Source organism: Notolepis coatsorum (assembly GCF_963971535.1).
Source record: "Notolepis coatsorum genome assembly, chromosome: 11".
Classification (NCBI taxonomy): Eukaryota; Metazoa; Chordata; class Actinopteri; order Aulopiformes; family Paralepididae; genus Notolepis; species Notolepis coatsorum.
In genome coordinates this window covers 131,452,483-131,473,638 of record NC_140175.1, presented here as the reverse complement: position 1 = coordinate 131,473,638, position 21,156 = coordinate 131,452,483, and the positions used below count along the sequence as shown (strand labels likewise).

General features: G+C 46.4%; 1 protein-coding gene across 1 annotated transcript in view; it reads left to right on the top strand.

The window, feature by feature from the left end:
- The window catches only part of ntm (neurotrimin), a gene marked incomplete at its 5' end in the record, with an annotated part of 633,919 nt that overhangs the window by 596,701 nt on the left and 16,062 nt on the right, over positions 1–21,156 (top strand). The window contains 2 exons of the mRNA XM_084325079.1: positions 16,925–17,076; positions 18,762–18,797. Of these exons, the coding sequence (XP_084181205.1) occupies positions 16,925–17,076; positions 18,762–18,797 (188 nt within the window). The remainder of the gene's footprint in view (positions 1–16,924; positions 17,077–18,761; positions 18,798–21,156) is intronic.

Sequence of the window (21,156 nt, the reverse complement as noted above, 5' to 3'; positions counted from 1 at the left end):
TTACTTACTTACTTACTTACTTACTTACTTACTTACTTACTTACTTACTTACTTACTTACTTACTTACTTACTTACTTACTTACTTACTTACTTACTTACTTACTTACTTACTTACCAAATATATCTATATATATATATATATATATAAAAAGACTACCTGGCCTTATACCGTTAGTCAAGTCATCACCATTTGAAACAATAAAAGCCTCATTGTGGAAGAAGTATGAATACTACTGTGAAAGAAAAGAAGCCTTTTTCAGGAACCAGGCCCAGAATGTACCAACACCTGGCTTTGGGAAGCAGAGTCCTCCTGGCTCTCAGGTCTCTGGGTCTCTTTGGGAAGCAGAGTCCTCCTGGCTCTCTGGTCTCTGGGTCTCTGGCTTTGGGAAGCAGAGTCCTCCTGGCTCTCTGGTCTCTGGGTCTCTGGCTTTGGGAAGCAGAGTCCTCCTGGCTCTCTGGTCTCTGGGTCTCTGGCTTTGGGAAGCAGAGTCCTCCTGGCTCTCTGGTCTCTGGGTCTCTGGCTTTGGGAAGCAGAGTCCTCCTGGCTCTCTGGTCTCTGGGTCTCTGGCTTTGGGAAGCAGAGTCCTCCTCGCTCTCAGGTCTCTGGGTCTCTGGCTTTGGGAACCAGAGTCCTCCTCGCTCTCAGGTCTCTGGGTCTCTGGCTTTGGGAAGCAGAGTCCTCCTGGCTCTCAGGTCTCTGGCTTTGGGAACCAGAGTCCTCCTGGCTCTCAGGTCTCAGGGTCTCTGGCTTTGGGAAGCAGAGTCCTCCTGGCTCTCAGGTCTCTGGGTCTCTTTGGGAACCAGAGTCCTCCTGGCTCTCAGGTCTCTGGCTTTGGGAAGCAGAGTCCTCCTGGCTCTCAGGTCTGTGGGTCTCTGGGTCTCTTTGGGAAGCAGGGTCCTCCTGGCTCTCAGGTCTCTGGGTCTCTGGCTTTGGGAAGCAGAGTCCTCCTGGCTCTCAGGTCTCTGGGTCTCTTTGGGAAGCAGAGTCCTCCTGGCTCTCAGGTCTCTGGGTCTCTTTGGGAAGCAGAGTCCTCCTGGCTCTCAGGTCTCTGGGTCTCTTTGGGAAGCAGAGTCCTCCTGGCTCTCAGGTCTCTGGGTCTCTTTGGGAAGCAGAGTCCTCCTGGCTCTCAGGTCTCTGGGTCTCTTTGGGAAGCAGAGTCCTCCTGGCTCTCAGGTCTCTGGGTCTCTGGCTTTGGGAAGCAGAGTCCTCCTGGCTCTCAGGTCTGTGGGTCTCTGGCTTTGGGAAGCAGAGTCCTCCTGGCTCTCAGGTCTCTGGGTCTCTGGCTTTGGGAAGCAGAGTCCTCCTGGCTCTCAGGTCTGTGGGTCTCTGGGTCTCTTTGGGAACCAGAGTCCTCCTCGCTCTCAGGTCTCTGGGTCTCTTTGGGAAGCAGAGTCCTCCTGGCTCTCAGGTCTCTGGGTCTCTGGCTTTGGGAAGCAGAGTCCTCCTGGCTCTCAGGTCTGTGGGTCTCTGGCTTTGGGAAGCAGAGTCCTCCTGGCTCTCAGGTCTGTGGGTCTCTGGCTTTGGGAAGCAGAGTCCTCCTGGCTCTCTGGTCTCTGGGTCTCTGGCTTTGGGAAGCAGAGTCCTCCTGGCTCTCTGGTCTCTGGGTCTCTGGCTTTGGGAAGCAGAGTCCTCCTGGCTCTCTGGTCTCTGGGTCTCTGGCTTTGGGAAGCAGAGTCCTCCTCGCTCTCAGGTCTCTGGGTCTCTGGCTTTGGGAACCAGAGTCCTCCTGGCTCTCAGGTCTCTGGGTCTCTTTGGGAACCAGAGTCCTCCTGGCTCTCAGGTCTCAGGGTCTCTGGCTTTGGGAAGCAGAGTCCTCCTGGCTCTCAGGTCTCTGGGTCTCTTTGGGAACCAGAGTCCTCCTGGCTCTCAGGTCTCTGGCTTTGGGAAGCAGAGTCCTCCTGGCTCTCAGGTCTGTGGGTCTCTGGGTCTCTTTGGGAAGCAGGGTCCTCCTGGCTCTCAGGTCTCTGGGTCTCTGGCTTTGGGAAGCAGAGTCCTCCTGGCTCTCAGGTCTCTGGGTCTCTTTGGGAAGCAGAGTCCTCCTGGCTCTCAGGTCTCTGGGTCTCTTTGGGAAGCAGAGTCCTCCTGGCTCTCAGGTCTCTGGGTCTCTTTGGGAAGCAGAGTCCTCCTGGCTCTCAGGTCTCTGGGTCTCTTTGGGAAGCAGAGTCCTCCTGGCTCTCAGGTCTCTGGGTCTCTTTGGGAAGCAGAGTCCTCCTGGCTCTCAGGTCTCTGGGTCTCTGGCTTTGGGAAGCAGAGTCCTCCTGGCTCTCAGGTCTGTGGGTCTCTGGCTTTGGGAAGCAGAGTCCTCCTGGCTCTCAGGTCTGTGGGTCTCTGGCTTTGGGAAGCAGAGTCCTCCTGGCTCTCAGGTCTCTGGGTCTCTGGCTTTGGGAAGCAGAGTCCTCCTGGCTCTCAGGTCTCTGGGTCTCTGCATAATGGAGGAGCCAGGGGTCACCCAGCGGTAATGTGATCATTGTTAAAACACGTCATCTGAGGTGACAGGGAGCTGCTAGAATCAAACACAATGCCTCTTTTTCCTTTCTAATCCTCCCAGTGTGAGCTGGGATTGGAGCCGTCGGGGGTAGCAGTATGTGTGAAGCAGTATCTTGGGCCACAGACTCTCTCACCCAGCAGGGTGTCCTCTCCCCCGTACAACAGAGGACACACACAGTGGGATTTCTTTCTGGAGGTGAAAAGATGAAGCGTTATTTCCGGTATTCATGAGACTACCTAACGGTGCACTCTCCATTCCCCCAGTAGGGGTCTCTTGGTCTGCCTCTGTAACCTCCCCCCCCCTGGGACATCAGAGGCCCTTCTGAAGACAGAATGAATGAATGCATTTATACAGCGCTTTTCTAGACACTCAAAATCACTTTACAATGTAGGGTGGAAGTTGTCTCCTTCATCACCACTGTGTAGCACCCAACCTTGGGCTACACAGGCTCGATGCATACACTGGCACCAGGCACACATCACACTACACACTGACTACCATACACTGGCACCAGGCACACATCACACTACACAATGCCTGAAAGGCTCAGGAGACAAAGATTGATATCAGCCAATTAAGGGGAAGGGATGATTAGGTGGTCTTGATGTCAGAGACCAGATTGGGAATTTGGCCAGGAACCTAATTCAGTCAGGACCTCAAGTTTAACGTCCCATCCACTCACAGCTGTATGGTGTCTTGATCACAGTAACAAGGACATTTTTACTGCTAAGTCCAGAGGACAGAGTGTTCCCTGCTGGACAACAACACCACCAGGTCCAGAGGACAGAGTGTTCCCTGCTGGACAACAACACCACCAGGTCCAGAGGACAGAGTGTCTCCCTGCTGAACAACAACACCACCAGGTCCAGAGGACAGAGTGCTCCCTGCTGGACAACAACACCACCAGGTCCAGAGGACAGAGTGTCTCCCTGCTGGACAACAACACCACCAGGTCCAGAGGACAGAGTGCTCCCTGCTGGACAACAACACCACCAGGTCCAGAGGACAGAGTGTCTCCCTGCTGGACAACAACACCACCAGGTCCAGAGGACAGAGTGTCTCCCTGCTGGACAACAACACCACCAGGTCCAGAGGACAGAGTGTCTCCCTGCTGGACAACAACACCACCAGGTCCAGAGGACAGAGTGTCTCCCTGCTGGACAACAACACCACCAGGTCCAGAGGACAGAGTGCTGGACAACAACACCACCAGGTCCAGAGGACAGAGTGCTCCCTGCTGGACAACAACACCACCAGGTCCAGAGGACAGGGTGCTCCCTGCTGGACAACAACACCACCAGGTCCAGAGGACAGAGTGTCTCCCTGCTGGACAACAACACCACCAGGTCCAGAGGACAGAGTGCTCCCTGCTGGACAACAACACCACCAGGTCCAGAGGACAGAGTGCTCCCTGCTGGACAACAACACCACCAGGTCCAGAGGACAGAGTGCTCCCTGCTGGACAACAACACCACCAGGTCCAGAGGACAGAGTGTCTCCCTGCTGGACAACAACACCACCAGGTCCAGAGGACAGAGTGCTCCCTGCTGGACAACAACACCACCAGGTCCAGAGGACAGAGTGTCTCCCTGCTGGACAACAACGCCACCAGGTCCAGAGGACAGAGTGCTCCCTGCTGGACAACAACACCACCAGGTCCAGAGGACAGAGTGTCTCCCTGCTGGACAACAACACCACCAGGTCCAGAGGACAGAGTGCTCCCTGCTGGACAACAACACCACCAGGTCCAGAGGACAGAGTGTCTCCCTGCTGGACAACAACACCACCAGGTCCAGAGGACAGAGTGTCTCCCTGCTGGACAACAACACCACCAGGTCCAGAGGACAGAGTGTCTCCCTGCTGGACAACACCACCACCAGGTCCAGAGGACAGAGTGTCTCCCTGCTGGACAACAACACCACCAGGTCCAGAGGACAGAGTGCTCCCTGCTGGACAACAACACCACCAGGTCCAGAGGACAGAGTGTCTCCCTGCTGGACAACAACACCACCAGGTCCAGAGGACAGAGTGTCTCCCTGCTGGACAACAACACCACCAGGTCCAGAGGACAGAGTGTCTCCCTTCTGCACAACAACACCACTTTTCCAACAGTGGCCTTGACCGGGGCCCAAACCAGTGATCTTCTGATCAGGATTCCAGACAGATGTCCATACACATTATGTTAACATCCAATGGATGGAGGCCTATAGGCAGGGGGCTGTTTGGTGAAAACCTTTCAAGAACAACTGACTGTAGATGTAGATATGTGTTTGGTAGATGGAACTCCTCTTTTCATACATCGTCACCTCACTGGTGACATCACCATCTTTCACAACCTCTTGTTAGCTTTCTCTTTTTTTTTTTTTTTTTTTTTTTTTTTTTTTTTACTTTTTCTCCTCCTGTATTTCCGTGTTTTTCTCCGAGCCCAATTTAGTCGTCATGCCAATTCCCCCCTCCCCTTAATGGTCGTTGCTCGCATGTGCCCCCCACTGGTCGGTCTAGTATGATGGCCGGCCAAGCCGGAGGCAACGCTGACAGCCGGATTCGATACCAGTGTCTCTCGCGTTGGTGACGAGCGCTTAGTCCGCTGCGCCACCCAGCCGCCCTATTCTTGTTCGCTTTCTCCAAAACCATTACTACTGCCAAAGCTTCTTTCTATCACCATAAGATCGAGGCCATGGCTAAGAACCTTCGCAAACTGCACACCACCATCTCACACCTCCTTCGACAAATCCGCTTCAAGGCCCTCGACCTGGCATCTCACGCCGCAAAGGGAACCGCTCCCGCCTACCTCCGGTCAATGGTCTCTAACTACACACCCTCAAGACCCCTACGCTCTGCATCTTCTGGCCGCCTCAGACCCACTCCTGTCCGAGCTCCGGGAGGGTCATCAAAGAGAAGCGGCCTATTCTCGGTCCTAGTTGCTACACAATGGTGGATGAACTTCCCACCACAGTTAGGACAGCCGGAACCTGACCAATCTTCCGCTGTCGACTACAAACACACTTCTTCAATCAATATCTGAAGTTGGAAATTTCCTTTTTTTACTCATTACAAAAATCACTCTTCCTGCTATACTAATATGTCCTTACTACTAGGCACTCAACACTGCAGCACCCAAGTTTCAACACTGTTTGATGAACGTTGTTACTCAATTGTAGAGGTGTACCCTTCCTGCTGACTTGTCGTACAGAACTTGTAAGTCCTTTGGATAAAAGCATCATCTAAATGACTAAATGTAAATGTTGTTACCCACCATGCATTGGTACAGGCCATTGATTGATTGATTGATTGACATTTTTTATTAACAGATTGCAGAATGGGTACAGTACAGCTCAATACACACAATTGTTAAGGGGATGCAGACCAGAGAAAGACTTTTGTCTTGTTTACATCAGGGTCCCCCATTTTCAATTCATGACATTTATGACATACACAACATACAGATATACGAATCTAATCTAATCATCTAATCATGATATTTATGACATACAGATATACAGTACTGTTACATTTGTGACATACAAGATATGCAAATATACAGTACTGTTAAACCGATCCTAATAGTAAATATATACATACGAGGGGGAGGGAAATGTACATATGGAGGGGGTGGGAGGCTGTTCGGACATTTACAGAGATCCTCACCATGAGGTAAGAAGAGTTTTTACTTAAACATGCTGTAAGTGGTATTTTATTTGTTAAAATAAGTGGTCTGCATGTTAAAATAATAGCTCTACATTCCAACAGCCATCACTGGTATAGATGGTCTGGTCAGTAACATGGGTCTCTCAGTCCCTCCACTCTGCAAAATAAATTTTCTGGTATCCCGTTCTTCCACTTTATCCAATCATTATCCAATTATCTATAGTTCATTATCCAATCAATCCAACTCCACACTGCAAAACTAGTCAGACAAAAATAAGAAATAAAAACAAATAGGTGCTTGAAACAAGTAAATTAATCTGCCTGCAAATTTGGCTTGGCAAGATTTCTTGAAATAAGTAAAACAATATCTAGGGTTCTTTCTTCTCATTGGATAAAATACTAGCAAATGTATTGTGTGTGATGCACACTAACAAATCGTAATAATTTCATGTCAATTGTGTGATACATAATTACATAATTCCTGCTTTTTGCCTTTTTATGGGTATTCTTTCATCTTCAGTTACAGTTGTGTGTGGACCCCAGGAAGACTAGTTGTTGCTGCGGTGATGACTAATGGGGATCCGTAATAAAGATAAAGATAAAGTTACACAGATATTGTGATGTATCATAGATTAAATGTCTTCAGTATAAAAGATTGGTTCATATCGATACTCATCTTATTTTGAAAGTCCTGTGGCAAGTCTCATTTACGCCCAAGCGCAGCTCTGGCAACTGGATTTGCACAAGATCATCACACGAGATGTGAAAACAAACCATCTGGCAGAGTCAGGTTAGCGGGATGGCTAGCAGCCAAGAAAATGAGGGTGAGGATATTTGCTCCAGGAATAAATCAGTGGTCTGGTCAACGGACAAATCACATGCCGTATGCAAACAATGTAAATACGAGTTACGTTACTCAGGAAACTCAGGATTGTTTACATAATGCTTTCTTGAGAAAAATATAGATCTAAAGGTGAGTGACCTTTGACTCTGAGGAAGTTGACAGTGGTTATTAAGTTTCAACTAATATATTGTTTGAGACTCTAAATATGAGGTTTAGACAAAGATTATACTTTAAATGTTTAGAAAATGAAAAAAATTGAACTTAAAGTTATAATGGAAGTAAAGTTTAATAGGATGTGAACATTTTAAAGCTCAACCTATCAAAATGTGGAACTTTACAGTAAACAGGAGGTATATTTGTATGTAAAACAATAGATTGTTTTTTGTTTAAATGTCTGGAAGAGCTAAAAAAAAATAAAGATGTCAAATTATATATCGTATCGTGGCAGACTTTGTGATATCGGCAAATATCGCATTGTTGTCCAAAGAATCTATATGGTATTGGTATCGTGATGAAACTGGTGATTCCCACCCCTATGAGTTCCTGTCGTCCCGCCCCTGACCTCCACTGACATTGACAGTTTATCAGACGTGCAGGTCGCCAGTGAGCTGAACATCTGCCTCTCAGCAGAACAATGCGTGGAGGGTTTATTAAACAGGTCTCCACTGGTATGACTAAGAAAATATTTGCCCAGAAAATGTCATACTTCATTTGCCTGTGTGTGTGTGTGTGTGTGTGTGTGTGTGCGTGCGTGCGTGCGTGTGTGTGTGTGTGTGTGTGTGTGTGTGTGTGTGTGTGTGTGTGTGTGTGTGTGTGTGTGTGTGTGTGTGTGTGTGTGTGTGTGTGTGTGTGTGTGTGTGTGTGTGTGTGTGTGTGTGTGTGTGTGTGTGTGTGTGTGTGTGTGCAGGATGGGGGGGTAGGTTGGTTGGGTACAAGGACATATTCCTGTAGCCAAAATAACTATTATATTGCCTCAAACTGAAACTTAGAAAATCCACTAAAGAGGGGTCCAGAGAGAGGGTGTTGTGGTTAAGAGCCCTGCCTCTGGAACCACATGTAACCCTGCTGGCCTGGGATCAGATCCCACCAGAACCTTCTCCCCTGTGTCTCCCCTACTCTGTCTCCCTCTCAGCCTTCCTACTGTCTCAATAAAGAACTTTCTCTCCTGTGTCTCCCCTACTCTGTCTCCCTCTCAGCCTTCCTACTGTCTCAGTAAAGAACCTTCTCTCCTGTGTCTCCCCTACTCTGTCTCCCTCTCAGCCTTCCTACTGTCTCAATAAAGAACCTTCTCTCCTGTGTCTCCTCTACTCTGTCTCCCTCTCAGCCTTCCTACTATCTCAATAAAGAACCTTCTCTCCTGTGTCTCCTCTACTCTGTCTCCCTCTCAGCCTTCCTACTGTCTCAATAAAGAACCTTCTCTCCTGTGTCTCCTCTACTCTGTCTCCCTCTCAGCCTTCCTACTGTCTCAATAAAGAACCTTCTCTCCTGTGTCTCCCCTACTCTGTCTCCCTCTCAGCCTTCCTACTGTCTCAATAAAGAACCCTCTCTCCTGTGTCTCCCCTACTCTGTCTCCCTCTCAGCCTTCCTACTGTCTCAATAAAGAACCTTCTCTCCTGTGTCTCCCCTACTCTGTCTCCCTCTCAGCCTTCATACTGTCTCAATAAAGAACCTTCTCTCCTGTGTCTCCTCTACTCTGTCTCCCTCTCAGCCTTCCTACTGTCTCAATAAAGAACCTTCTCTCCTGTGTCTCCTCTACTCTGTCTCCCTCTCAGCCTTCCTACTGTCTCAGTAAAGAACCTTCTCTCCTGTGTCTCCTCTACTCTGTCTCCCTCTCAGCCTTCCTACTGTCTCAATAAAGAACCTTCTCTCCTGTGTCTCCTCTACTCTGTCTCCCTCTCAGCCTTCCTACTGTCTCAATAAAGAACCCTCTCTCCTGTGTCTCCTCTACTCTGTCTCCCTCTCAGCCTTCCTACTGTCTCAATAAAGAACCTTCTCCCCTGTGTCTCCCCTACTCTGTCTCCCTCTCAGCCTTCCTACTGTCTCAGTAAAGAACCTTCTCTCCTGTGTCTCCCCTACTCTGTCTCCCTCTCAGCCTTCCTACTGTCTCAATAAAGAACCTTCTCTCCTGAGTCTCCCCTACTCTGTCTCCCTATCAGCCTTCCTACTGTCTCAGTAAAGAACCTTCTCTCCTGTGTCTCCTCTACTCTGTCTCCCTCTCAGCCTTCCTACTGTCTCAATAAAGAACCTTCTCTCCTGTGTCTCCTCTACTCTGACTCCCTCTCAGCCTTCCTACTGTCTCAATAAAGAACCTTCTCTCCTGTGTCTCCTCTACTCTGTCTCCTCTCAGCCTTCCTACTGTCTCAATAAAGAACCTTCTCTCCTGTGTCTCCCCTACTCTGTCTCCCTCTCAGCCTTCACACTGTCTCAATAAAGAACCTTCTCTCCTGTGTCTCCTCTACTCTGTCTCCCTCTCAGCCTTCCTACTGTCTCAATAAAGAACCTTCTCTCCTGTGTCTCCTCTACTCTGTCTCCCTCTCAGCCTTCCTACTGTCTCAGTAAAGAACCTTCTCTCCTGTGTCTCCTCTACTCTGTCTCCCTCTCAGCCTTCCTACTGTCTCAATAAAGAACCTTCTCTCCTGTGTCTCCTCTACTCTGTCTCCCTCTCAGCCTTCCTACTGTCTCAATAAAGAACCCTCTCTCCTGTGTCTCCTCTACTCTGTCTCCCTCTCAGCCTTCCTACTGTCTCAATAAAGAACCTTCTCCCCTGTGTCTCCCCTACTCTGTCTCCCTCTCAGCCTTCCTACTGTCTCAATAAAGAACCTTCTCCCCTGTGTCTCCCCTACTCTGTCTCCCTCTCAGCCTTCCTACTGTCTCAGTAAAGAACCTTCTCTCCTGTGTCTCCCCTACTCTGTCTCCGTCTCAGCCTTCCTACTGTCTCAATAAAGAACCTTCTCTCCTGGGTCTCCTCTACTCTGTCTCCTTCTCAGCCTTCCTACTGTCTCAGTAAAGAACCTTCTCTCCTGTGTCTCCCCTACTCTGTCTCCCTATCAGCCTTCCTACTGTCTCAATAAAGAACCTTCTCTCCTGTGTCTCCCCTACTCTGTCTCCCTCTCAGCCTTCCTACTGTCTCAATAAAGAACCTTCTCTCCTGAGTCTCCTCTACTCTGTCTCCCTCTCAGCCTTCCTACTGTCTCAATAAAGAACCTTATCTCCTGTGTCTCCTCTACTCTGTCTCCCTCTCAGCCTCCCTACTGTCTCAATAAAGAACCTTCTCCACTGTGTCTCCTCTACTCTGTCTCCCTCTCAGCCTTCCTACTGTCTCAATAAAGAACCTTCTCTCCTGTGTCTCCCCTACTCTGTCTCCCTCTCAGCCTTCCTACTGTCTCAATAAAGAACCTTCTCTCCTGTGTCTCCTCTACTCTGTCTCCCTCTCAGCCTTACTAATGTCTCAATAAAGAACATTCTCTCCTGAGTCTCCTCTACTCTGTCTCCCTCTCAGCATTCCTACTGTCTCAATAAAGAACCTTCTCTCCTGTGTCTCCCCTACTCTGCCTCCCTCTCAGCCTTCCTACTGTCTCAATAAAGAACCGTCTCTCCTGTGTCTCCTCTACTCTGTCTCCCTCTCAGCCTTCCTACTGTCTCAATAAAGAACCTTCTCTCCTGTGTCTCCTCTACTCTGTCTCCCTCTCAGCCTTCCTACTGTCTCAATAAAGAACCTTCTCTCCTGTGTCTCCTCTACTCTGTCTCCCTCTCAGCCTCCCTACTGCAGAAAAGCTGATGGAACCCTATTCTATTTGTTAGGATTATTCTTAGTTTGTGCTTCGTTTGTAGTTTGAGCAAGTCCTAGACCAACCACATTTGCTCACAAATCACTAGGGATGTCCGATATTATCGCCCGATATTGGCATTCAAATGTAATATCGGAAAATATCGGTATCGGTTTTCAAAAAATATAAAAAAAAAAAATGTTAACCTTTATTTACCCAGGCAAGCAAGTAAGAACAAATTCTTATTTAATTTATTGTCAAAAGTATGCATAATGTTGTGTTAATTCCACGACAAGAGATATGTAATGTTAATTACCTGAAATTACATACAACATAATTCAGATCAAGTGATCAAGTGACAGTTTTCTGTCCTGATCTGAAGCGCTGTTTGCTGGATTTGATGTGGGGGGGGGGTCACAGGAGAGTGGAGGTCGCTCAGGGCACAGATGAGTTGATCAGCGCACCTCTGTGCCCAGACACCTGTGTGTCTGCTCAGAGAAGTTAAGTTGTGCTGCTATCATGTCACCAACCCCTACTGTGTGGATTATAAACTATTTAAGAGAAAACAAAAGGAAGACATCAACACCAGGCCTGGAGGACTAGGCCCTGGAGAAAGAGACATCTGTGTCTTAGCAAAAAAAAAATTCTAACCCCTGTGTGAATTGAAATATATCCGTTTTACTCTATACACTATACTCTATTACTAAAATACATAAATATTTTTACAGCCATAGAATACAGTAGGCCTAAACATAATTATAACTCACATTTACCTTGTGGAAGCTTGGTTCATCGACAAGCGGATGAAAACATTATAGTTAGTTTGTAAATCAATGTATACTACTTATGTTTACTGCATACGTATAATAATAATAATAATAATAATAATAATAATAATAATAATAATAATAATAATAATAATAATAATAATAATAATAATAATAATAATAATAATAATAATAATAATAATAATAATAATAATAATAATAATAATAATAATAATAATAATAATAATAATAATAATAATAATATCTTACATTTATATAGCGCCTTTCAGGAGACCCAAGGTGCTTAACAGGAGCGTGTGTATAAAGACTGTCATTAAATGTATTGAGTGTATAACTGAGAGACCACATCTGATTCGCTGACCGATCTCGACGTGAATGGGCGTGTTTTTGTGAGGATCTGTGTCCTCCAAATTTTCGTTGGCTGTCTTCTTTTACGTTATTCTTTTAAAAAAAACATTTTTAGCCATTGATCTTAAGTGATCATTGTGACTTTATTGCTTTTATCGTTTTTATGCTGTTGGTTTTATGTGACCCCGACTTGTCGTGAGCTAAACTAGCGGGGGCTTGTTGCTGTTGCAATAGCTACGGCTAAAACGCTATCGGCAAATGCTAACCTGGCTAGGCTTGCCTTTAGCCTGGTGGCTAGGATAGCTATTGGATCATCGTGTACACTGTGTTATACGGTGAGAATAAAAAGATATCTTACAAGATGTCAACACTCTGTCAACACACTGGATCTGAGTTATCCAGTCTCAGGCGCGGTCTCCGTACTATCGAGTGCCTCCTGGACGATATCAAAAAGCCCTGCTAATCTCCCGGCTGGATCTCCTGGAAAACCCCTCTTCTACGGCGCTTCCTCTCCCTTGGTCGTGTGTAGTAAAGCAGGGTAAAGGGAGAAGGGTATCGCTCCCCCTGTTCTCCCCAGACGTGGAAAATGACCAGTTTCTACTATACAACCGGTTTGCTCCACTTGAAGGGCTAATAGAGTTAGCTTCTACAGGCGCGTCGACTCTCTGCCCAGCTATTTTGGAACAGCCTGTAGCCGGTTGCTCTGGAGCGAACTTTTCCAACTCGGTGAGGAAGAGACGGTTTTCCCCGACGTCCCCTGTGTCCAGCAGGAAGCGCCGTCGGCGCTGCTCTCCTCCTGCTGTCTACAACTCCGGGATCTCTCCTGCCGGCCTCCAACGTTCCTCTCTTCAGCACAGCGCACCTCTGGACACTGCTGTGGACAGCGATGATGATTCGCGGCCGTCTTCCTGCCCAGGTGAATCGCATTCTACTGCTGCTCCAGACGCCGCCCTGGTGGCTGGTGTGGCAAATAGTCAGTCTCTTCTTCACCCCAAACTTTCTGTTTACAAGGGGGGCTGCAGGAATGGTCAACCTGAAGTGCTGATCATTGGCGATTCCATTGTAAGACATGTGGAACTCCCAGGTGCTGTCACTTTCTGCCTCCCAGGCCGGAAGGTTTCAGACATCTCAGAACTGATCCCAGTGCTCATTGATCTCCACCCATCAGCTCACACACTGATCATCCACGTGGGTACAAACGACGTCATGCGTGGTCAATCTGTGGTTCTCCGCGACCAGCTGGATTCTCTGGCACTGACAATACAGAGCCTGGGTAGAACCTGTGTGTTCTCTGGTCCCATCCCAGCTCCCTCAAAAAGTCCTGAACATTTTAGCCGTATTTTTACCCTCCATGAATGGCTAAAATCTTTTTGTATTGCAACTGCACATGGTTTTATTAGTAATTTTGATTATTTTTTAACAAGATCTGACCTCTATAAATCAGATGGGCTGCATCCCAGTCCAAGGAGCATTAAACAGCTCACAGGTAATTGTATCCAACACATTGCTTGTAACTCTGATTGATATTTACCTCAGCATGACCCTACACGAGAAGCCTTGTCTGGTCATTATGTTAAGCATCCCACTGTGGGTCCTGCTGATCACGGCCCATCCAACCCAGGCCACAACAGCAGATCTACCTCCAGGCCAAACCCAGGCCATAGCAATAGCTCCACCATCAGGCCAAACCCAGGCCACAGCAGCAGATCTACCAACAGGCCTAACCAACCATATCAAATGATCACTGTCATCCAGTGGCGGCTCGTGAATTCTTCACGGGGGGGGGGGGGGGGGCGGAATTAATTAGTATCCCCCTCTATCTCTCCTTCTCTCTCTTTCTCTCTCTCACACACAGCGCGACGTGGAATCGATTCGTTACACAATCAGACCTAGTATGTGTGTAGTATTATATACCAAGAATAACTTCAGTATGAGTACAGGGCTGTACACATATTTTGCATATTGTTAAACGAGCCAAGGCTAGCTATTAAACTATCGATATGAATCGAAAACGGGGGACCCTGATGTAAACAAGACAAACGTCTTTCTCTGGTCTGCATCCCCTTAACAATTGTGTGTATTGAGCCGTACTGTATTGTACCCATTCTGCAATCTGTTAATCAAGTTTTCATTCATTCATTCATTCAAACATAGACGATATTGAACAAGCCATAATCCACTTATTTTCAATCCAAAAGAAACTCCACTCCAGAGAGAGAGAGAGAGAGAGAGAGAGAGAGAGAGAGAGAGAGAGAGAGAGAGAGAGAGAGAGCGTTAGTTAGTTAGTTTAGCATTAGCTGAGTGGCTAACAGCGGCTAACGTTAGCTGAGTGGCTAAGAGAGAGAGAGAGAGAGAGAGAGAGAGAGAGAGAGAGAGAGAGAGAGAGAGAGAGAGAGAGAGAGAGAGAGAGAGAGAGAGAGAGAGAGAGAGAGAGAGAGAGAGAGAGAATGAACTCACTTTGTTTAATTGAAACGTGGTCCAGCCGGAGGGCTTAATAAAGTGTATGTCCACTGACTGTCCCCCAGACTGTTGTCGATGTATATCCACTGCCCACTGTCCAGACTCGAGACTGCATCACAACACACAGCATCGAACATCCTGCAAACTACCTGGCGATCTACCGTCCACTTCTGCAAAACCGAGAAATGCGGCTACGGAAAAGTACTGTCGTCACCGCGTCGGCCAATCAGAGAGCGTCTCCGAGAAATGCGGCTACGGAAATTATAGACGCCTCTTGCTTAGACCGCTTCAAAACGCGCCCGTGTTCCATCATAATACATCATATTTCAACGCATATTCGCGTTACGCACTGATTGGCTGCGACGGATACAGCGATGAAACAGTGCACGGCGTGCACGCGCACTCAAAGCGCTATTGCGTCTAGCCCGAGAGAAATGCGGTGAGGAGAAATGCGGCTACGGTAATGGAACGTATTCTCTATCAGACAGTAAGTCACTTCCTGTTCAGGAAAACGATTATTTATATTTGATATATTAACGTTATATTGTGCATTGGAAACACAAACATACTTAAAATGAGTAAATATTATTCATTTTAACACTTTAATCGCCGGGAATGCCGTAACTCATCTTTGCTCATAAAAAATTCTTATTCTTCTCTCTTTTAACCAGGGTTAACCAGGGGGGTCGGCGCCCGAGCGCCCCTAGTGGCCAGCCGCCACTGCTGTCATCATTACAAAAATGACGGTGCCTCTACCTGGGCAGCTGAGAGCACGTAGCGACGGTGTTACCCACACCAACCTGCGCCCGCTACAACGTGCTGCGACCAGTGTGACGCCAAATATCACTCTGGACATGGCTCTGATAAATGCTAGATCGATTTCAAATAAAGCATTTCTTTTAAATTATCTTTTTACTTCCCATAAACTGGATTTTATGTTTTTAACAGAGACCTGGCTCCATGCTGGTGACTGTACACCGTTCTCCGAACTGCTCCCTCCTGACTGTACATTTTTAAACTTACAGTAGCCTCTGTGTTCAAATCCTGTTTCCAGTGCCGCCTGTCCCAGCCTGTAGCAAGCTTTGGAGCTTTGAGCTGCAAACATTTGAACTGCACCTGTCGTCTGCTGTGTTCTGTGCCGTTATATATCGTCCACCTAAATTTAATACAGAGTTTATCACAGACTTTGCTGACTTTCTCGCTGGGATCATGGTAAAATATGACCACATTTTAATCTGCAGTGATTTTAATGTTCATGTCTGCTGTCCGTCGCTACCCCTATCCCAAAGCTTCTTATCTCAAATTTTTTTTTTTTAAATTTTTTTTTACATTTATTTGACCAGGTAGTCACTTGAGATCAAAGATCTCTTTTTCGAGCAAGACCTGGCCAAAATGGCAGCAAAAACAAAAACAAACATACAAAAATACACAAAACACAGACAGAGACATACAAATTTTTTAGTGTCTGTATAAAAGAAATATGTGATAGTGCTTGTATCTCTGATCATATGCCTGTTTTATTTTCTGCTGTTGTCCCATGCTCTGTAGCTGCTATTCGTCCTCCTGCACACTGTTTTCGTGCTATAAACACAGATACCGCGCTGAATTTCCACACAGCTTTTAATGACTTTGTGCTTTCTAGTGTGGATGGGTATAATGCCCTAAATGTAGAGGAGCTTGTTGCACTTTTTAACTCCACTTGCACCAGCATCCTAGACTCTATCGCCCCATTGAGGAGCAAACACCCTAGGGCTCCTTCGGAACCATGGATAAATAATGCTATCCCTGTGCTCAGGCGCGCTGAGAGAAAGTGGAAGAAGGATAAGTTACATGTCTCGTTTGGGATTCTAAAATACTGTAAATTGGAGTATCAAAGAGCCATGAAGGCTGCTAAAACTGAGTATATCTCCAATCTATTTAATACTCTTGACTCTCTTGTAAACCCTCATGATACTGCCCCTGTTGTACCCAGTGGTGCAGTGGCAAATTGACAGTAGGTCAAACGCTCCATGCGCGTGCGCGCGCATGCACAGTTTTTTTTGGCTGCTCTCGTCCTGCAGCTGGATACTATTGCCTCACAGCGCGGCCGTCAGCGCGCGGCTCAGAGAGCGCCGCTGGCTCTGCGGCTCTGCAGCTGCATGCTTCTCCGGGAGTCCGGTTGGATAATGCCATGTAAAAAGCGATTGCGCGTACTTCAGCCTCAGTGAGTGAGGTATCACGGCGTTATACCGAGTGAAACTAGCACTGCAACACTGGTTGTACCATCGCCTGCTCTCTGTAATGATTTTTTAAATTTCTTTGTTGACAAAATCTCGTCTCTTCGGTCTGCACCCCCTCTTGCTGTCCCCGACCCCTCGGTTCCACCTGTGTGCCCAGCTGTTTTTGAGGAGTTTAAACCCATATCCTGCTGCCCTTATGTTAATTCAGTCGTACCTGACTGATAGGACTTTCTCTGTCCATCTGGGAAAGTTTTATTAGTTACAGATTTTCCAGGTAAAATATTTTTTTTATTAATTTATAATGAACATGGTAATAATACATATTATTTTCTTTTCTCTTTCCTCCCCTTGCCCATTCAGGATCTTCAATGGCTTCGACGGTGTCGAGATTGAGGTCTCCGGGTCACTTTCCAAGCTGACCTTTTACAACATCACTGAGGCAGACTATGGGAACTACACCTGCGTCGCTGCCAACAAGCTGGGCAGCTCCAACACAAGCTTCCTCCTGTACGGTGAGTCCAGTGAGTCCACCAAGCACTGGTCCACGCCTTGGCACACGCCTTGTCCACGCGTATATATGGATATTCTTGAAAACAAAGTCATTTATCTGCGTTTTTCCGCCTCCCATACACGTGGAAAGGACGGAAAGCAGAGTTTTAGGTGATTGAAAGCAGAGTTTTAGGTTATTGAAAACAGAGTTTTAGGTGATTGAAAGCAGAGTTTCAGGTGACTAAAAGCAGAGTTTTAGTTTAGGTTATTGAAAAGCAGAGTTTTAGTTTAGGTTATTGAAAAGCAGAGTTTTAGTTTAGGTTATTGAAAAGCAGAGTTTTAGTTTAGGTTATTGAAAACTGAGTTTCAGGTGATTGAAAACTGAGTTTCAGGTGGTTGAAAACAGAGTTGTAGGTGATTGAAAACAGAGTTTCAGGTGCTTGAAAACAGAGTTTCAGGTGATTGAAAACAGAGTTTTAGGCTCTTGAAAACAGAGTTTTAGGTGTTTGAAAGCAGAGTTTTAGGTGCTTGAAAACAGAGTTTTAGGCTCTTGAAAACAGAGTTTTAGGTGTTTGAAAGCAGAGTTTTAGGTGCTTGAAAACAGAGTTTTAGGTGATTGAAAACAGAGTTTCAGGTGATTGAAAGCAGAGTTTTAGGTGACTAAAAGCAGAGTTTTATTTTAGGTGATTGAAAACAGAGTTTTAGGTGCTTGAAAACAGAGTTTTAGGTGATTGAAAACAGAGTTTCAGGTGATTGAAAGCAGAGTTTTAGGTGACTAAAAGCAGAGTTTTATTTTACGTGATTGAAAACAGAGTTTTAGGTGTTTGAAAGCAGAGTTTTAGGTGACTAAAAGCAGAGTTTTATTTTAGGTGATTGAAAACAGAGTTTTAGGTGTTTGAAAGCAGAGTTTTAGGTGATTGAAAATAGAGTTTTAGGTGATTGAAAACAGAGTTTCAGGTGATTGAAAGCAGAGTTTTAGGTGACTAAAAGCAGAGTTTTATTTTATTTGATTGAAAAGCAGAGTTTCAGGTGATTGAAAACAGAGTTTTAGGTGCTTGAAAACAGAGTTTCAGGTGATTGAAAACAGAGTTTCAGGTGATTGAAAACAGAGTTTAAGGTGCTTGAAAACAGAGTTTCAGGTGATTGCAACAGAGTTTTAGGTGCTTGAAAACAGAGTTTCAGGTGATTGAAAGCAGAGTTGCAGGTGATTGAAAACAGAGTTTTAGGTGCTCGAAAACAGAGTTCCAGGTGATTGAAAACAGAAAAACAGAGTTTTAGGTGCTTGAAAACAGAGTTTTAGGTGATTGAAAATAGAGTTTTAAGTGTTTGAAAGCAGAGTTTTAGGTGTTTGAAAGCAGAGTTTTAGGTGTTTGAAAGCAGAGTTTTAGGTGTTTGAAAGCAGAGTTGTAGGTGTTTGAAAGCAGAGTTTTAGTTGTTTGAAAGCAGAGTTGTATGTGATATAGGTATAGGATTGACCTTAGGAATACATTTGTTTTATGTGGTCATAGTTGCAATAGTGGTGTCTGTTCATATTTGAAATATACTGTTCTGCTTCTGCTTAAATGAAAAATCCATGATATCAATATTATAAGTCGTAACTGTGTAATATGAGTATATAAACAATGCACCAACGGTGCCGGCAGTAACAGGTTATCTTCTTACTGGTTTTGTCAATGACGACTTGGTGTTCTGTTCTCCTCCGGTGCAGTGGTCATTGAACCCACTAGCTCAACACTATTACAAGGTCAGTACTCTGCACGCCGGCTGGCACGTGTTTTAAACCGGCTGTCCAAACACTTAACCGCATGCCAACGCGTGACTAACGTTGCCATTTTCACAAACTGAAAAATGAGGTTTCCAATGTCACCGATACTTTGCCCGCGCCGCCATGCATCTGAGGTGGCACAGGGGGCTCTTTCAGAGCACAAGGAACACATTAGATTTCCAGATGGTACGGGACGCTCTGCGGTCCCATGGAAAAGTTATTAACTTCAAATTCCATCACAAAAATGATAAGCTGAAGGGTTTGTCAGAAAAGCAGCAGAGAGAGAGAGAGAGAGAGAGAGAGAGAGAGAGAGAGAGAGAGAGAGAGAGAGAGAGAGAGAGAGAGAGAGAGAGAGAGAGAGAGAGAGAGACCCAAGAACATAGATGAATGATTCCATTTTGATGTTTGTGGAAATGGTAGACGAAACATCTGCATGTTTTTCTAATCCAAGTTTAACTTTTTTCCTCCCGTCTTTCTGTGTTGGCATGGCTTCATTTTGGTGTGTGCATGCTCATCTCTCATGTAAGTACCCGTCTTTAATCATCATATACGTGATACTTTGTAACTGTAGTGATTGTATTTCAACGATACACCTTACTAAGTAAGTGTCATGATGCTTAGAGCCATGATGCTTGACAATTGTGGTTATTTTCTTAGACCCTATTTATCTATCATCTAATCAAATCAAATCAAATTAATTTATAAGGCCCGACAACACACGTCAATGTCCCATGGCCCGGACACGTCCTCCCCAAACAAGTCAAGAAGAAACATCACATCAAATCAAGAATTTTTTTTTTTAATTAACTAAACTTAAAAATAAAAAAAAAATAAAAATAAAAAATGTAATTAAAATTTATATAAATACAAAAAAAAGTAAAATAAATACAAAATTAATAAAAGCAACACTCCCAGACATACCCCACGTGAAAGTAAGGAAAAGGAAAAACTCACTAAAACCTAGCAATAGGAGGGGGTTTACCAGACATGGGAGCAAATAGACATCCTAACTAAACTAGACAGATTAATCTAAGGGTCAGACCCCGATCAGTGAGATCAGGGTAATCATCTGGCATCATACTGACGATCAAAACCTGAATCATCAACTGGATCGTGAGTCAGTGAGTCAGTGAGTCAGTGAGTGAAACTCTGTCTCTTCCGGACAATTCAATCTAATTTCAGCAACAGGGAGAGAAAAGAAAAAAGTCCTTTCAGGGGCAAGAGACATACATAATTGCATACTCCTGAATTTCCCCAAGGGGATCAATAAAGGAATATCGTATCTTATTTTATCTTATCTTACTTTTGAATTATGGCTGTGGCGAGCTGCGGCCCCTGGAGCTCCACGAAAAACACAACTCACTCTTTCATAATCCATGAACTCTGGAATAAGTTTGTCTACTGAACCTTTGTGACGCTCTGCAACCCCCCCCCCCCCTCGCCCCTTGTTGTTATTGTTATTATTATCATTTCTTGTCTTGTTTTGTCGTGTATGTATTGTCTTGTTTGAGAAAAATAAAAAACTTTAAATATCAAAAAAAAAACTCTTTCATAATCCAGATTCAAAGGGGCATTATTATGGGATATGAGTTTTTGCCTGGTCTTTGTATGGACTTGGCAGTCTGAAATGTTATTTCGATGCTGGGGAGGGGGGGGGGGGGGGGGGCGGTGGGGGGATCACATAGGTACTCCTAGCCTCCTCGTCAGGGAGGGGGGGGGGGGGGGGGGATCACATAGGTACTCCTAGCCTCCTCGTCAGGGAGGGGGGGGGGCGGTGGGGGGATCACATAGGTACTCCTAGCCTCCTCGTCAGGGAGGGGGGGGCGGTGGGGGGATCACATAGGTACTCCTAGCCTCCTCGTCAGGGAGGGGGGGGCGGTGGGGGGATCACATAGGTACTATAGCCTCCTCGTCAGGGAGGGGGGGGCGGTGGGGGGATCACATAGGTACTATAGCCTCCTCGTCAGGGAGGGGGGGGCGGTGGGGGGATCACATAGGTACTATAGCCTCCTCGTCAGGGAGGGGGGGGCGGTGGGGGGATCACATAGGTACTATAGCCTCCTCGTCAGGGAGGGGGGGGGCGTGGGGGGATCACATAGGTACTATAGCCTCCTCGTCAGGGAGGGGGGGGCGGTGGGGGGATCACATAGGTACTATAGCCTCCTCGTCAGGGTGCTGGGGGGGGGGGGGGATCACATAGGTACTATAGCCTCCTCGTCAGGGTGCTGGGGGGGGGGGGGGATCACATAGGTACTATAGCCTCCTCGTCAGGGTGCTGGGGGGGGGGGGGGGGGCGGTGGGGGGATCACATAGGTACTATAGCCTCCTCGTCAGGGTG